Source organism: Rana temporaria, chromosome 5, assembly GCF_905171775.1.
Source record: "Rana temporaria chromosome 5, aRanTem1.1, whole genome shotgun sequence".
NCBI lineage: Eukaryota > Metazoa > Chordata > Amphibia > Anura > Ranidae > Rana > Rana temporaria.
The window spans coordinates 100,127,974-100,144,075 of NC_053493.1; the positions used below are offsets into that span (position 1 = coordinate 100,127,974).

The 16,102-nt window shown below is 43.7% G+C and overlaps 1 protein-coding gene across 1 annotated transcript in view; it reads left to right on the forward strand.

Moving 5' to 3' along the window:
• Positions 1-16,102, forward strand: part of CHN2 (chimerin 2) — a 438,139-nt gene that overhangs the window by 194,992 nt on the left and 227,045 nt on the right. Inside the window, exon 3 of the mRNA XM_040352931.1 lies at positions 6,184-6,239. Within this exon, the coding sequence (XP_040208865.1) occupies positions 6,184-6,239 (56 nt within the window). The remainder of the gene's footprint in view (positions 1-6,183; positions 6,240-16,102) is intronic.

Below are 16,102 nucleotides of genomic sequence, written 5' to 3' on the forward strand. Positions count from 1 at the left end.
CCTTGCAACATACGAGACTTAAAGGATCTGCTACTGAAGGCTTGGTGCCAGATACCACAGCATACCTTCGGAGGTCTAGTTGTATCCATGCTTCAATGTGTCAGGGCTGCTTTAATGGCAAAAGGGGTACTTACTCAATATTAGGTGGATGATCCTAATATTATGGGCGATTGGTGTAGATCAATGGGTGAAAAAATTAAATGTGAGGTTTTGTGTGAATTTATGTAGCATTTAAATCTTATATGAAGTGTACCATAGGCAAACACTGATCTATTATATATATATTTTATTGCCTAGATTGTATGACAGTAATTTGAAAACCTATATACACACAGTGAAATATAGCAGTCTCAGAATGTGACTTTTAAACTAATGTGATTTTGATTTGTGGTGGAGAAGGATGTCTGTTCAGCATTTGTGCTTATGCATAAATAATGCTGATCACTAAACATTTTCATGTTACTATAGTATAGCTGTAATTTTATTACACTGTGGGCTGTGTAAGACAGTTGAAACAGTTATAGTAAATGAAAAGTTTATTTTTCTTTAAACCTATACTTACGTACATAGTACCTCTGCATTCTATAGTAAGTAGCATCCCACTGCTCACCAGTAATCCAATAACCACCTCAATGCAGGACTCAAGGGGTGGTGGGGTTTTTGCCATGGGCTTTGGAAAAATTATCTCAGAATGAACCTTATTCCTCTCCCTCATTGTTGTCCCCAATAAACTGCTCTCCTAGTTCCTGAAATTAAAGCGTTTGTATAGTCAAAATTTTGACTTTACATATATTTGAGCATGTCATTATTTAAAATTGTTTGTTAGTAGCCTTTTTTTTTACCTGTGTCATTGTGAAGTTATCACTGCATTAACGAGTGGGGACATGTACTGCGCATGCACCGGATCCCCGTTCATTCCAGCAAGCAGAGCCTCTGCCGGATAAATTCTTTGTTTATGTAGGGGCTGCGTCATTTCCTCATGTAGACATCAGCCCTGACATCCCTCGATGGTTCGTCCACATCCAAGAGCATGGTGGTTAGCACGTGAACTAAACATCACAGATGACAAGAGAGACAGAAGACGAATATAGTGGCCGTACTGCGCACACACGGGATTACACAGACGAGAAGAAACTGTGGGCGGAAATACAAATTGAATAAGACGGGGAAGACCACAACTGAGATGGCGCAGACTTACTATACGAATTTCTCTTTACAAGACCACCAGTAATACAGTAAGACAAATAATGTGGATAAACACATAGCGCTCAATCGATGTATAACTATATGGTGTTTAAAAAAAATTAAATTATTATGATAGTATCGGAGGGTATACAACTGCTTTAAGACATTAAAGTATAACTAAACTTTTGTTTGTTTGTTTTAGGTGGAGTGGAGAGGGATTAGAGCACCTGTCAGTGTTTATTGCTGTTTGTGCCCCTGTTCAGGAGATTTTCCCCCTTTATGTGCCTGGTTTATTATTATCATTGAAAGTGAAACTAAAAGAAAATCTAAAATTTTGGGTTTCCCCCAGAAAAGTTATAGTGGGGAAATCTTTCAATAAGGATGCTAGTTGTTGTGAGCTGGGAGTCCCCAAAGAATTCCCTTAATTTGCAGGGATTTCCTCTCACTTCCTGGTTGGCTATGGGACAGGAAGTGAAGGGAAATCTCCCCATTGAGACGCAGATGGTGAAAATAAATCTTACAGGAGTCATAACCCCCCCTTGCTCTATCAAAAATGAAAAAATAAAAAACTGAAAATAGTATCCTACTTAATTTTATTTTCCTGGTGCCTATCCATGGTAGCATACGTGTGATAGTAGCCCTGTCTACTTCTGCCCACAGGACCAGTGCATAGCTATTAAAAGTTAACACCCACACAACAGCCTGTTCCCTGTACATCACTAGGAATGAACTGGGTGGGTTTAGTATGCTGCCATGGATAGGCACCAGGAAAAGAAAATTAGGGTAAGTAGGATACATTTTTCTGTTTTCCTGGCAGCATACGTGTGATAGATCAATAACTAGCGATCTGTGTCGTATTTTAAACCTGTGAAAGGTTCCATGCCAGACAAGGTCACCAGTTTTGAACAGTCACCTCCCCAAGTGAAGGCTACAAGTGGGGAAACAAGTAAATAATGCGCAAAGGATACACAAATCTCAATCTCAGGTGTCAGAACAGCATATATAAATATGAGAACAAGGGGGATGGATAAAAGTCAAAGAATGATGGTTAATATAAACCAATCAAACAGTCTGTGGTTAGTATGTTGTGGGTATACACTTCCAGGGCTGCCATCAAAGGGGAACAGAGACCATGTTCCAATTCTAGAAAAAAAGGCAAGGAGAGAGGCGCCTCTGGGTGTAGTAGATTAAAACAATTTAATTTATAAAAACATGATCGTTTCACTCACATTTGAGTAGTGTAAAATAAGCATGTAGAATTTCCTTTGGGAAGGTGAGCTGTCATCCGATGGTAAGTTCCTTCTCCAGTCAGTGGGAGCGCTGTGCGTGGGGGATGTCACTTCATTATGGAGCGATGAACGTCCATTAGAATGGAGGATTTCCTCAACCCGAGGTGTGGAGCGCAGATGGAGAGCTGGCGAGGATGGATGACGTCACCGCTGTGCGACGCGTTTCCGAGTTTCAAAGCAGCGAGTGGATTGGCTGCTGCACTCCTTTGTCAAGCATTGTCAAATGTGAGTGAAACGATCATGTTTTTATAAATTAAATTGTTTTAATCTACTACACCCAGAGGCGCCTCTCTCCTTGCCTTTTTTTTTTTAAGGCTACAAGTGAACTACTTAAGATCCCACAAAGTCACATTGGCAGGAATATTAAGAGCAAATTGCTAACCTAGGCCCAGCTGCAGGAGACGACTTATTCAGCGAATAAACTTTTGGGGAAAAAGTCCTGAGGCTTACACCAAGATAAGCAATCACCACATGTCCAGCGATAGATTTAACGTGAAGAATTAGACCTCCCGCTTAGCATCAAGGGATTCCTAGATGATGCCCAGTCTCAGAATTTGAGCTTCAATTATCAAGCTGTCAAAGGCAGCTGGACGGCAAAACACATTCCTTGGGAACAGATGATCCTGATCCAGTAGGCCCCTCAGGGCAACTGTCCAGCGCCCCTTTTAAGTTGGCATACCACATCTGCCTGGATCAGCCTGGAACACCGGAATGTTTTCCATTCCGAATATGCCAGGCAAACGAGGGAAGAAAATACTGAAAGTCACAGGAGCAGCCAATCAGAAGACCACTGTACCTGAGCCAAAACTGCCTAGCCTTTTCGTTGGAAAACCTGCATCTGAACTCAGCCCCTTAAAGCGTCAAGATGCATACCAAATAATGCCACCATTCGTGAACTGTTTGCCACCACAATTGGGCCAGAAAACCTTCAGAGGATATGCAGAGACACCTCTTAGCAATTAGAAGGAGGAAAAGACTTTGCAATCTGTACTCTAGCCTTCTTCTGCTAGTAATGACAAGTGTTCAACTTCAGAGAAACCTCTCCCTGGAAGGCCTTGCAGGCTACTTCTTCTGACAGGAAATGCTGTAGCAAGTTTTTTTTACCTAGAGCCTGCTCTGGTTTCTTACCTGGCCCCTCTGGTTCTTCTCCACCTATGGTAAACCTACCTACCTTAAAGAAAATGGCCAGCAGGGGCAAAGCCTTAGGCTGAACAAAAAGTACCAGCTTATCCTCTCTGTTCTTCCTTGCCAGCAGTTGGCCTGATCGCTGCTGAGGGAGGCTTAATGCAGTTGGTAAGAACAGTATTGCAATGCAGCCCGAGGTATTCTCAATAACTTGGATATGGTAACTTCACACAGGCCCACAGAAATCCTTTGCAGCTATGAATTGTGGTCAGGAGAGCTTCGGTCTACCCCTTTAAGAGGTAGACAGACCCTTTATCTTGACATACCCTTTATCTTGTAAAGGCAACTTCAGCCAAGCTCACAGCAATCCTTTGTGGCTATGAATAGTGTGGTGGAAGAGCTTCTGTCACCCTCTTTAAAACAAGCTTGACACATTATTTACTTTGTAAACAGAGCTTCACCCAGGATTCGCGGCAATTCCTTGCAGCTAAGCGTAATGGGTCAGACAGCTTCTGTCTGCCTTTTTAAGGCTGTCCTCACACACTCTTAAGGCCATAGTGTTGGTGTTTGCAGTATGGAAGAGGATTTTCTCTACCTTGGACTGAATTCCAGGTGCTCCTCTCACCCATATTCTTGTCAGTGGGACAGGCTGGACTCCTTAGCCAAGGGAGAGGTCAGTTAGTACCTGAATGCACTCTTTTAGCAGCAAAATACCTTCCTGGCCTGATGACCCTTACATATAGGAACTGTGTGGATCTTTGTTATGCAGCTGGAACACTGACATTTAGTCAGGTATAATGTCACACTGAGACATGAGCAAGGACATGTCTATTTGCTAGGCAGCAGGAAATGGCCCTTGAAGCAGGGTTTGTGGTTATGGGTATGCTGGCATGCAGTCCTATCGTGTGAACGCCCTATCTGTGAGGCCTCGTACACACGACCGTTTTCCTCGACAGAATCCATCAAGAAACTTGGTGGCAGAGCTTTTTTGCTGAGGAAAACGGTCGTGTGTATGTTTTTCATCGAGAAAACTGCCGTGGAACTCGATGAGAAAAAAAGAGAACAAGATCTCTTTTTCCTCGTCGGGAGTCTCAATTTCCTCCTCGTGTTCCTCTTCGGGCTGGTTTTCGACGAGAAACACGTTTGTGTGTATGCTTAGAAACCCGCGCATGCTCAGAATAAAGTATGAGACGGGAGCGCACCTTCGGTAAAAGTAGCGTTTGTAATGGAGATAGCACATTTGTCACGCTGTAACAGACTGAAAAGTGCAAATTGTCTCTTACCAAACTTTTACTTAACACGCAGTAACATGAGATTAGCAAAAGCAGCCCCAAGGGTTGTGCCAGTGGAATCGAACTTCCCCTGCTGTCGTATGTGTTGTACGTCACCGCGTTTGAGAACGAGGAGATTTGGTTTTGACAGTGTGTATGCAAAGAAAGCTTGTCAAGTTTCTCAACAAGCCTGACAAGGAACTCGTTGAGGAAAACGATGTTTCATTTACGACGAGTTCCTCGGTCGTGTGTACGAGGCCTCAGCCGCTTGGTCTTTAACCCCATGTTCTTCAACTCTTCTGTCTGCCTCCCACTCCTGGAAAACTTCTCACCTTGCCCACTGCCAAGATGACTTCCAGGTAGTCTTGCCCAACTCCAAGATGGCCACTGTGGGAGTACTTGCCCAAACCAAAGATGGCCCCCACGTGAGCTCTATCCACTTGACCTGTGTAGACACTTAGGGGTTGATTTACTAAAGACAAATAGACTGTGCACTTTGACAAGTGCAATTTCACTCTGCAAGAGTAGTTAGTCCAGAGCTTAGTAAATGAGCAGAAGCTCAGTTGACTTCCATCATCCAATCATGTGCAAGCAAAAATGCTGTGTTTTTTTCATTATCCTTGTACGTGAAAGTGAAGCTTTACCTCATTTACTAAGCTCTGAAGCAACTGCATTTTGCAAAGTGCACTGTCTATTTGCCTTTAGTAAATCAACCCCTATAGTGTTTCTAGGGAGGCCATCCAAAATAGAGACTATTTGAAGCCTTGGATTTTAGCCCTGACCGTCATTCAAAGATTTGCAGCAGCAGCAAGACAGAATAGATCTTCTACAGGGGGGACAGTTCCAGATTAAAGATGAGTATTACAGCATAATAAATCCAAGTTTTTTAATGTATACAGCAAGGTATTTTTATAATATATAAATATCAAAACTGTAGTTTCCCAGTCTGAGGATGAAAATCCTATATTTATATAAATAGTAAATTACAAAAAATCCATCTTCTACATTCTGTTGCAGAGTTTTCGTTAGAAAATTGTTATTGATTCAATCATAAACTGGACAACCAAAGGAAATTTCTATTTCTATGGAAATTTAATACATCAATATTTTTTAATTTTTTATGTGTCAAAATATTAGATCTGACCAATAAAATAAAAGTGGAAAGACAGTGTAGAGCAGCCCAGAGACCTAATGTCTGATTTGTTTGCTACAATGATAAATATAACACTTATCGCTATCTTTGTTGCAATAATTTGTATTTAAAAACAATACTACAAAATGTTACAGTTGCTGCTTGGCTTTCTCATCCATAGTGTATCAATTGCAGCAAGAGGCTCCTCGGCCCAGGAGGATTGTATCCACACAAGAGGTTTGTTTTTGTTTTTTTGTTTTCAATTACTTTATTAATATTAATATACTTTATTAACATAAAACATACATATACAGTACACTGGAAGGTGCATATTATATATTATTATATTATATATGATTATAGTGTGTGTGTATGTATGTATATATATATATATATATATATATATATATATATATATATATATATATATATATATATATATATTTATTATTATTATTATTATTATTATTATTATTATAGTATATATTATTGAACTTTTCTATGTCTGTTTTGTTTTTGGGCTAAACTTACCTTGAATTCAAAATAATTTTAACAGAAAAATAATCAAAAAATGAATCTAAATTTTGTAGAAGATATGAAATGAAGAGGCCGGCCTGGTCTTACCATCTCCATGTTGCTGGCTGCACCTTGGCAAAACTATATGCCACACAGATGACTGAGGTCCTGGTCTGCTGGTTAAGTGATTCATATTTTTTAATATCAGAAACCTCATGCCTCACCAGCTCTGACTTAAGGACTGAAGTCTCTGTGTTCCTAAATTTAAATACGTAAAGAGAGGTGAAACACGGAAAAAACATCTCATTGTGTCCCAGTCTGAGGCTAATACAAAAATAGACTTGCATAAGAGAATGCAAAATGTGTCTGGGCAGAAGAGTGCCATTAGCAGCTCTTTTATCTACATACTTTGCTTTAAAGCTTTGCTCCAGGAAGATGTGTTAAAAGATGTATTCAATATTTATTGCTGTCTGAGTTCCCTCCTTGAAAATTTCTCTTCACTTCCTATCACTTTGATATGTGAACAACAGACCAGGATGTCAGGGAATAGTTCCAAATTGGCATAGCAGAACAAATAATATATTTATAAAGTGCAGAAGAGTTTGACCCTCTGTTAAAGCGACACTAAACCATAATCATACACATCCACTACTAAAAGTGGTTGTAAAGCCTAAACACTGATTACAATTTTCGTGTTCGATTAATCACATTTTTTTAAATCGATTAATCGACTAATTTCGAATAATTATAACGCACATACATTTTTTGGATCACCACCATATATAGTCCCCACTGTAATATCCACAGACATCTCCCCCACTGTAATATTCACAGATATCTCCCCCACTGTAATATCCACAGACATCTCCCCACTGTAATATCTACAGACATCTCCCCCACTGTAATCCACAGACATCTCCCCACTGTAATATCCACAGACATCTCCCCACTGTAATATCCACAGACATCTCCCCACTGTAATATCCACAGACATCTCCCTCACTGTAATATCCACAGACATCTCCCCCACTGTAATCCACAGACATCTCCCCCACTGTAATATCCACAGACATCTCCCCCACTGTAATATCCACAGACATCTCCCCCACTGTAATATCACCAGACATCTCCCCCACTGTAATATCCACAGACATCTCCCCCACTGTAATATCCACAGACATCTCCCCACTGTAATATCCACAGACATCTCCCCACTGTAATATCCACAGACATCTCCCTCACTGTAATATCCACAGACATCTCCCCCACTGTAATATCCACAGACATCTCCCCCACTGTAATCCACAGACATCTCCCCACTGTAATATCCACAGACATCTCCCAACTGTAATATCCACATACATCTCCCTCACTGTAATATACACAGACATCTACCCACTGTAATCCACAGACATCTCCCCACTGTAATATCCACAGACATCTCCCCACTGTAATATTCACAGACATCTCCCCACTGTAATATTCACAGACATCTCCCCACTGTAATATCCACAGACATCTCCCCACTGTAATATCCACAGACATCTCCCTCACTGTAATATCCACAGACATCTCCCCCACTGTAATCCACAGACATCTCCCCCACTGTAATATCCACAGACATCTCCCCCACTGTAATATCCACAGACATCTCCCCCACTGTAATATCACCAGACATCTCCCCCACTGTAATATCCACAGACATCTCCCCCACTGTAATATCCACAGACATCTCCCCACTGTAATATCCACAGACATCTCCCCACTGTAATATCCACAGACATCTCCCTCACTGTAATATCCACAGACATCTCCCCCACTGTAATATCCACAGACATCTCCCCCACTGTAATCCACAGACATCTCCCCACTGTAATATCCACAGACATCTCCCAACTGTAATATCCACATACATCTCCCTCACTGTAATATACACAGACATCTACCCACTGTAATCCACAGACATCTCCCCACTGTAATATCCACAGACATCTCCCCACTGTAATATTCACAGACATCTCCCCACTGTAATATTCACAGACATCTCCCCACTGTAATATCCACAGACATCTCCCCACTGTAATATCCACAGACATCTCCCCACTGTAATATCCACAGACATCTCCCCCACTGTAATATCCACAGACATCTCCCCCACTGTAATATCCACAGACATCTCCGCACTGTAATATCCACAGACATCTCCGCACTGTAATATCCACAGACATCTCCCCCACTGTAATATCCACAGACATCTCCCCCACTGTAATATCCACAGACATCTCCCCACTGTAATATCCACAGACATCTCCCCACTGTAATATCCACAGACATCTCCGCTCTGTAATATCCACAGACATCTCCCCCACTGTATTATCCACAGACATCTCCCCCACTGTAATATCCACAGACATCTCCCCACTGTAAGATGATCCACATCTCCCCCACTGTATAGGAAGATTAGTGCTTGCTTAGTCTTACCAGAGAAGCCGGCCGAACACGAGCATTTGAGGCCAGGGGGTGACGTCAGAGCGCCGCTCTAGGCTCACCTAGGCTGCCGCCAGTTGGACCAAGATGGCTGCCACTCCAAGAGCTAGGCCAAAGCTGCAGCCTTTTCTTATGGCTGAGGCAGCAGCAGGAGCTCCGCGGATCATGTGGTGTGCCGATCCACATAGTGGTAACTCATTTGGATCACGGATTATTTACGATCCATTGCACCACTAGTACTGATCAAAAGAATTTTGATTGATCAAAAAAATTTACGATTAATCGAGGAATTAATCTTTAATTTCCACAACCTTATTTTTTTACCTTAATGCATTCTTTGCATTAACCACTTGAGATCCGCGCTATAGACGAAATACGTCCGCAGCGCGGCTCTCAAGTGCCAAGTGGCCGTTTAAAAACGGCCTTCATGTGCATTACCCGCGCGCGCCACTGGGTGGCGCGCGGCGGGTAAAAACTGTCCCGACGCATCGCCGAAGACCCGATGCGTGTACCTGGCGGCCGCGATGTCCGCCGGGTACACGCGATCGTCGGTGACACAGCCGGTAACAGCAGGGACGTGGAGCTCTGTGTGTAAACACAGAGCTCCACGTGCTGTCAGAGGAGAGGAGACCGATGCTGTGTCCCTTGTACATAGAGACAAAGCATCGGTCCCCTCCCCCAGTCACCCCCCTCCCCCCACACAGTTATAACACACCCAGGCTACACAGTTAACCCCTTCCTCACCCCCTAGTGTTAACCCCTTCACTGCCAGTCACATTTATACAGTAATTCGTGCATTTTTATAGCACTGATCGCCGTATAAATGTGAATGGCGCCAAATTTGTGTCAAAAGTGTCCGATACATCCGCCGCAATATCCCAGTCCCAATAAAAAATCGCAGATCGCCGCCATTACTAGTAAAAAAAAAAATAAAAAAAATCATAATTCTGTTCCCCATTTTGTAGGCGCTATAACTTTTGCGCAAACCAGTCGCTTATTGCGATTTTTTTTTTTTTTTTTTTTACAAAAATACGTCGAAAAATACGTATCGGCCTTAACTGAGAAAAAAAATAGTTTTTTAAAAAAAATTTGGGATATTTATTATAGCAACAAGTAAAAAAAATATATATTTTTTTTAAATTGTTGCTCTTTTTTTGTTTATAGCGCAAAAAATAAAAACCGCAGAGGTGATCAAATACCACCAAAAGAAAGCTCTATTTGTGGGGAAAAAAGGACGCCAATTTTGTTTGGGAGCCACGTCGCACGACCGCGCAATTGTCAGTTAAAGCGACGCAGTGCCGGACGCTGAGATTTCGCCTGGGAACGAAGGGGGTTTATGTGCCCAGTAAGCAAGTGGTTAAGGTAAAAAAAATTCAGGTGTCAGTATCCATTGAAAGGCTTCAAACGCGTCCTCGACACAAGGCTTCAATTTTGAAGCGAAGCGACACTAACGCTTCACATTTTGATATGTGCTGTTCATTGTATCATTTACATAGGCATTTGAGGGGCGTTTTTAACACCCCTCAAACACCTGCTTTTAATGCCATTGTGAATTTTGCTTGAAGCCTCGTACACACGACCGAGGAACTCGAAGGGCGAAACACATAGTTTTCCTCGTTGAGTTCCTTGTTAGGCTGTCGAGGAACTCAACAAGGCAAGTTTCTCCATTGTCACTGTAAACAATCCCGTGATCAAGTCCTATCGCAACGAAACGTTGGGAGGCGGCGTGCTGACGTCACCGCGTACCATCTACCCGGATACGGGCTGTTTTGTTTAAGCTGGCCGGCTTTTATGTGCTTGTTTTTATCAGAATTCATGTAAGTGCAATTTCATTTACTTTGAACTATTAAAAAAGGATTTTACACTATGTGAGCCCCTTTGTTTCTTGCATACCTGTGGATTTCCAATGGGAGTTCCTGCCTAAATAAGGATACATTCTGATAAGGATTCCATTGCTGTGGCTGCCTATGTGATACCATCCCAGTACCTCTTATCATGCTGTGTGTGATCTCTTATTATCTGGAGATCAATTCCATCTGGTAAGAGGCCCTTTATAACCTTGGTGGAGGATCTTTCCTTTCAAGCACTCTTCTTGTGGATTCGTTGGTGCACTTGGGAGATTGTTTTATGAATTTGCCTGTGTGGCGGGACTACTCATTTATTGATTTGAACTTTTTTCACCATTTATTTTCACTGTTGTAACCTTAGCGCGATCTTTTTTCCTTTTAGTTTCTCCATTCCCGTTGAGGAAATAGAGAACTTGCTCTCTTTTTGGCTCGTCGAGTTTCTCGACAGTTTCCTCAACGAAAATGTACACACGACCGGTTTCCTCGGCAAAAAAATATCTCCCAGCAAGTTTCTTGCTGGTTTTTGCCGAGAAACTCGGTCATGTGTACGAGGCCTCAGTTTTGCTTTGGGCTGCTTTGGACTTCCAACTGGAATAGGATGTTATTTACATTTAGGAGCCCTTTTTTGGTGGCACTCAGCAAGGGAGGGGGCCAGGAGCACTGACAAGGGAGGATAGGGGCTGTTCTGTGGAAGACCATTGCACAGAGCACGTAAGTACATTTTTTTTTAAATCCCCTGTGCCGCCTCATATTTCCTTTTTCAGTGATTTTGTTAAAGAAGAGTTTTACTAAACATTTAGCTGACATTTTGTGGTGCAGACATAAAATCAAGAATACATTACATATACTGCAAAAGATTATAGACATCTGTTCGTTTAGATTAGTAGACCTGTGCACACTGAAATATTTATTTTTTGGAATTTCGGAATTTCGTTTTTGTCCGAAAATTAAATATATTTAGTTACTCCCGTAATTCGTTTTTATTCATTTCATTTCGTTATAAAATGCATTCGTCCGAAAATCCGAATGAATTAAGGTCGAATCTGTCAATTGAAGGCTTATGGTGTCCGTCGAATGTTCTAAGAAGATTCGACGGAGCAACGAAACTGTACGACGCCGCAATCGTACATTTCCGGTCGAATGTTCCGCCTACAAGGTATAGAAGAATTCTAATGTTTTATGACACTAGTAATAATTATATTTATGAATTATTATTACTTGTTAACTAACATTCAAATTCTTCTATAGCCTATGGACAGATCATTTGACCGAAAATGTAAGATTCCGGCCTCGTACAGTTTAGCTGCTTGTCGAATCTTCTTAGAACTTTCGACAGACACCATAAGCCTTCAATGACAGATTCGATGTTTGCATGTTTTTCTCTGCTTCGTCTAATCTTCGTCGTTCATGTCGAATGGTCTACCCCAACACTGTCTCTATAATGTCAAATCGTTCCTCTCTATGTAGAATAATCTTGGACTAATAGTGTTAAGGTTAGGCACATTCGACCACAGGTTCGATAGACACAGATTGCTATTGTCAGCGTCATGTCGAATCTCCTATCTATATCGAACTGTTGTAGCAACGAAAACGAAAATAAAGCATTTTTTTTATGTCAAAACTTTCGGATTCTGCGCATTTATTTTCGTTTGTTAAACAATAACGAAAATACCCAAAATTCGGACGAAAATGCATTTGGACAAAAAATGAATGCACATATCTATAGATTAGATGTCAAGGGGTAGGCCCCACATGTCCAAATGTTTGAAGAGCCTTAGTACAGCCCTAAAGATTAGATCCCATCATAGTAATGACTTTTTCCCTCATGTTTTGCTTTCATCTGCAAGATGGCTTTCCTTTTAACTAGGGTTGTCCCGATACCGATACTAGTATCGGTATCGGGACCGATTCCAAGCTTTCTCGGCGGTACTCAGACGCCGATACCCCGCCCCGATACCTAAATAGAATACTTGCGTCCCCCCCCGCCGACCGCCGCCGACCGCCGCAACCGAAGCCGCAATCCGCCGCCGTTAAGCCGCATCCCCGCTACCGCCGACTGTGTAATACGGGCGGGAACATTACAGCTTTGAATCGCTGTAATGATTTGCGCATAGACACTCCCCCTTGCTCGGGTGAACTGTCCAATCCCGAGCAAGGGGGAGTGCCTATACGCAGCGCGGGGCCAATCATTACAGCGATTCAAAACTGTAACGTTCCCGGCGTATTACACAGTCGTCGGCGGCAGCGGGGATGCAGGTAAGTGGAACATGGCTGGATGGGGGCAGACCAGGGCTCGAGTCCTGCGGGAACGACGTCCCTGCACATGTCGTTCCCGTTGCAGGACTCGAGCAGACGCATTGTGACAGGCAGCGAATTTACTACTGTACCCGAGTCCTGTCTCCTTCCGTCCTTTTCTGTCACCACGGCAACACCCACGCTCCCGATGACGTCATACGAGTGCGCCCGGCTTGTCCCGCCAATTGCTATACATCCATCGCAGAGGCTCCTGCCCAGTGCCCAGCTCAGCTACTTCCATCGCCTCCCGCCCGGTCCAGGTCCCTTTGCGGTCCTTGCTGCATTGCTGTACCCTCTTTGGGAACACACGAACGCGCTCAGACACTCGACTGGAGGACTTCTCACAACAGAGGTACCCTTGAGTTACTGAGCTGTTGTAAAAAGTGCAATGTGCAAGAAAATAGCCAAAAGTTCCAAATCTTATGTGCTGTTGCTAAAAAAAATGTGGAACAAAAAAAAGTGCTATGTGCAAACCTTATTATTATTATAGTAACTTAACTTGCCAGCAAGTACTATAGCAATGGTAAAGTGAAAATACAGAACAAACAAGTCCTTAATAACACAAATGCTAAATATGATAAAAGTGCCAAAACAACTGTGCAAAGCATGTGTGGCAATCCAACTGATGCAGTACAAAATAACTTATTTCATGATATAGTATATAGCAATCATTCAAAAATGTGAAAGTCCATTGGATCCATTGTGCTGAATGTGGTGACGGTATCTTCTCTATAATATCCACACTGTGAGATAGTGAATGGGTGGCCCGTTACCTCACTGCTGTGAGGTTACAGCATGTAAAGTGAACCCACTCCTGATCCTGTTTTAACCGTGCTGTGTAATGTAAAGGGGGTCCAGAGGTGCTGTGTAATGTAAAGGGGGTCCAGAGGTGCTGTGTAATGTAAAGGGGGTCCAGTGATGCAGGGTGCTGTGTAATGTAAAGGGGGTCCAGTGATGCGATGCAGGGTGCTGTGTAATGAAAAGGGGGTCCAGTGATGCAGGGTGCTGTGTAATGAAAAGGGGGTCCAGAGGTGCTGTGTAATGAAAAGGGGGTCCAGAGGTGCTGTGTAATGTAAAGGGGGTCCAGTGATGCATGGTGCTATGTAATGTAAAAGGGTGTGAAATATATATGCATATGAGCTTATCTTTTTTTTTAATTTTTTTTGGGTGGGGGAGTGGATCTTGGGTGGGAGTTCCCACACTTTTTTCCCCAGGACTTGACCCCTGGGGCAGACGATGGCTGGATGGGGGCAGACGATGGCTGGATGGGGGCAGACGATGGCTGGATGGGGGCAGACGATGGCTGGATGGGGGGAGACGTTGGCTGGATGGGGGGAGACATGAATGGATGGGGGGGAGACGATGGCTGGATGGGGGGAGACATGAATGGATGGGGGGGGAGACGATGGCTGGATGGGGGGATACATGGCTGGATGGGGGGATACATGGCTGGATGGGGGGATACATGGCTGCATGGGGGGATACATGACTGCATGGGGGGATACATGACTGCATGGGGGGATACATGACTGCATGGGGGGATACATGACTGTATGGTGGGATACATGGCTGCATGGGGGGAGACATGGCTGGATGGGGGGGAGACATGGCTGGATGGGGGGATACATGGCTGCATCTGTGGGGGGACATGGCTGCATCTGTGGGGGGACATGGCTGCAATATGTGGGGGGACATGGCTGCATTTGGGGACACATTTAAAAAAAGTATCGGTATTCGGTATCGGCGACTACTTGAAAAAAAGTATCGGTACTTGTACTCAGTCCTAAAAAAGTGGTATCGGGACAACCCTACTTTTAACCACTTCCATATCCGGCACTTGCGCCCCTTCCTGCCCAAGCCAATTTTCAGCTTTCTGCGCTGTCGCTGTTTAAATGACAATTGCGCGGTCATGCTACACTGTACCCAAACAGAATTTTTATCATTTTGTTCCCACAAATAGAGCTTTCTTTTGGTGGTACTTGATCGCCTCTGGGGTTTTTATTTTTTGCTATACAAATAAAAAAAAATGAACATTTTGGAAAAAAAAAGTTTTTCTTTTTTTTCTGTTATAAAATGTTGTAAATAAGTAAGTTTTCTCCTTCACTGATGGGCACTGATAAGGCGGGACTGATGGGCACTGATAAGGCAGCACCGATGAGGCGGCGCCAATGAGGTGGCACTGACGGGCACTGATATGCGGCATTGATGGGCACTGGTAGGCGGCACTGTTGGGTGGCACTGATATGCAACACTGATGGGCATTGATAGGCGGCACTGATGGGCACTCAAGGGTGGCACTGGTGGGCACTGATTGGCACTGATAGGCGACACTGATGGGCACTAAAAGGCTGCAATGGTGGGTACTTATGGGTGGCATTGATAGGCGGCACTGCTGGGCACTGATGGGCGGCACTGATGGGCACTAATGGGCATCGATACATGGCACTGATGGGCACTGATATTCTGCACTGATGGGTATCCCTGGTGGCACTGGCACTGGCAGGGATTTTGAATGGGCACTGGTTGGCAGCTGCCTTGGCACCGATTGGCATTCCCTGGTGGTCTAGGGGGCATACCTGGTGGTCCAGTGTGGATGCCCATCCCTGGTGGTCCTAGGCGGCATGCTGGTGGTCCTGTTCGGTGATCTGATCCCCCCCGTCAGGAGAGCAGCCGATCGGCTCTCCTCTACTCGCGTCTATCAGACGCGAGTGAGGAAAAGCTGATCTGCGGCTTTTCCTGTTTACATTGTGATCAGCCGTGATTGGACACGGCTGATCACTTGGTAAAGAGCCTCCGCCAGAGGCTCTTTACCGAGATCAGTGTAGCGGTGTGTCAGACGGACACGCCGCATCACCAAACACTGTGATGCGCGCCCGTTATCCTGCAGGACGTCAATAGATGTCCAGTCAGGATAACAAAACCACTTACCGGACGTCAATTCACTATTGACCAGGC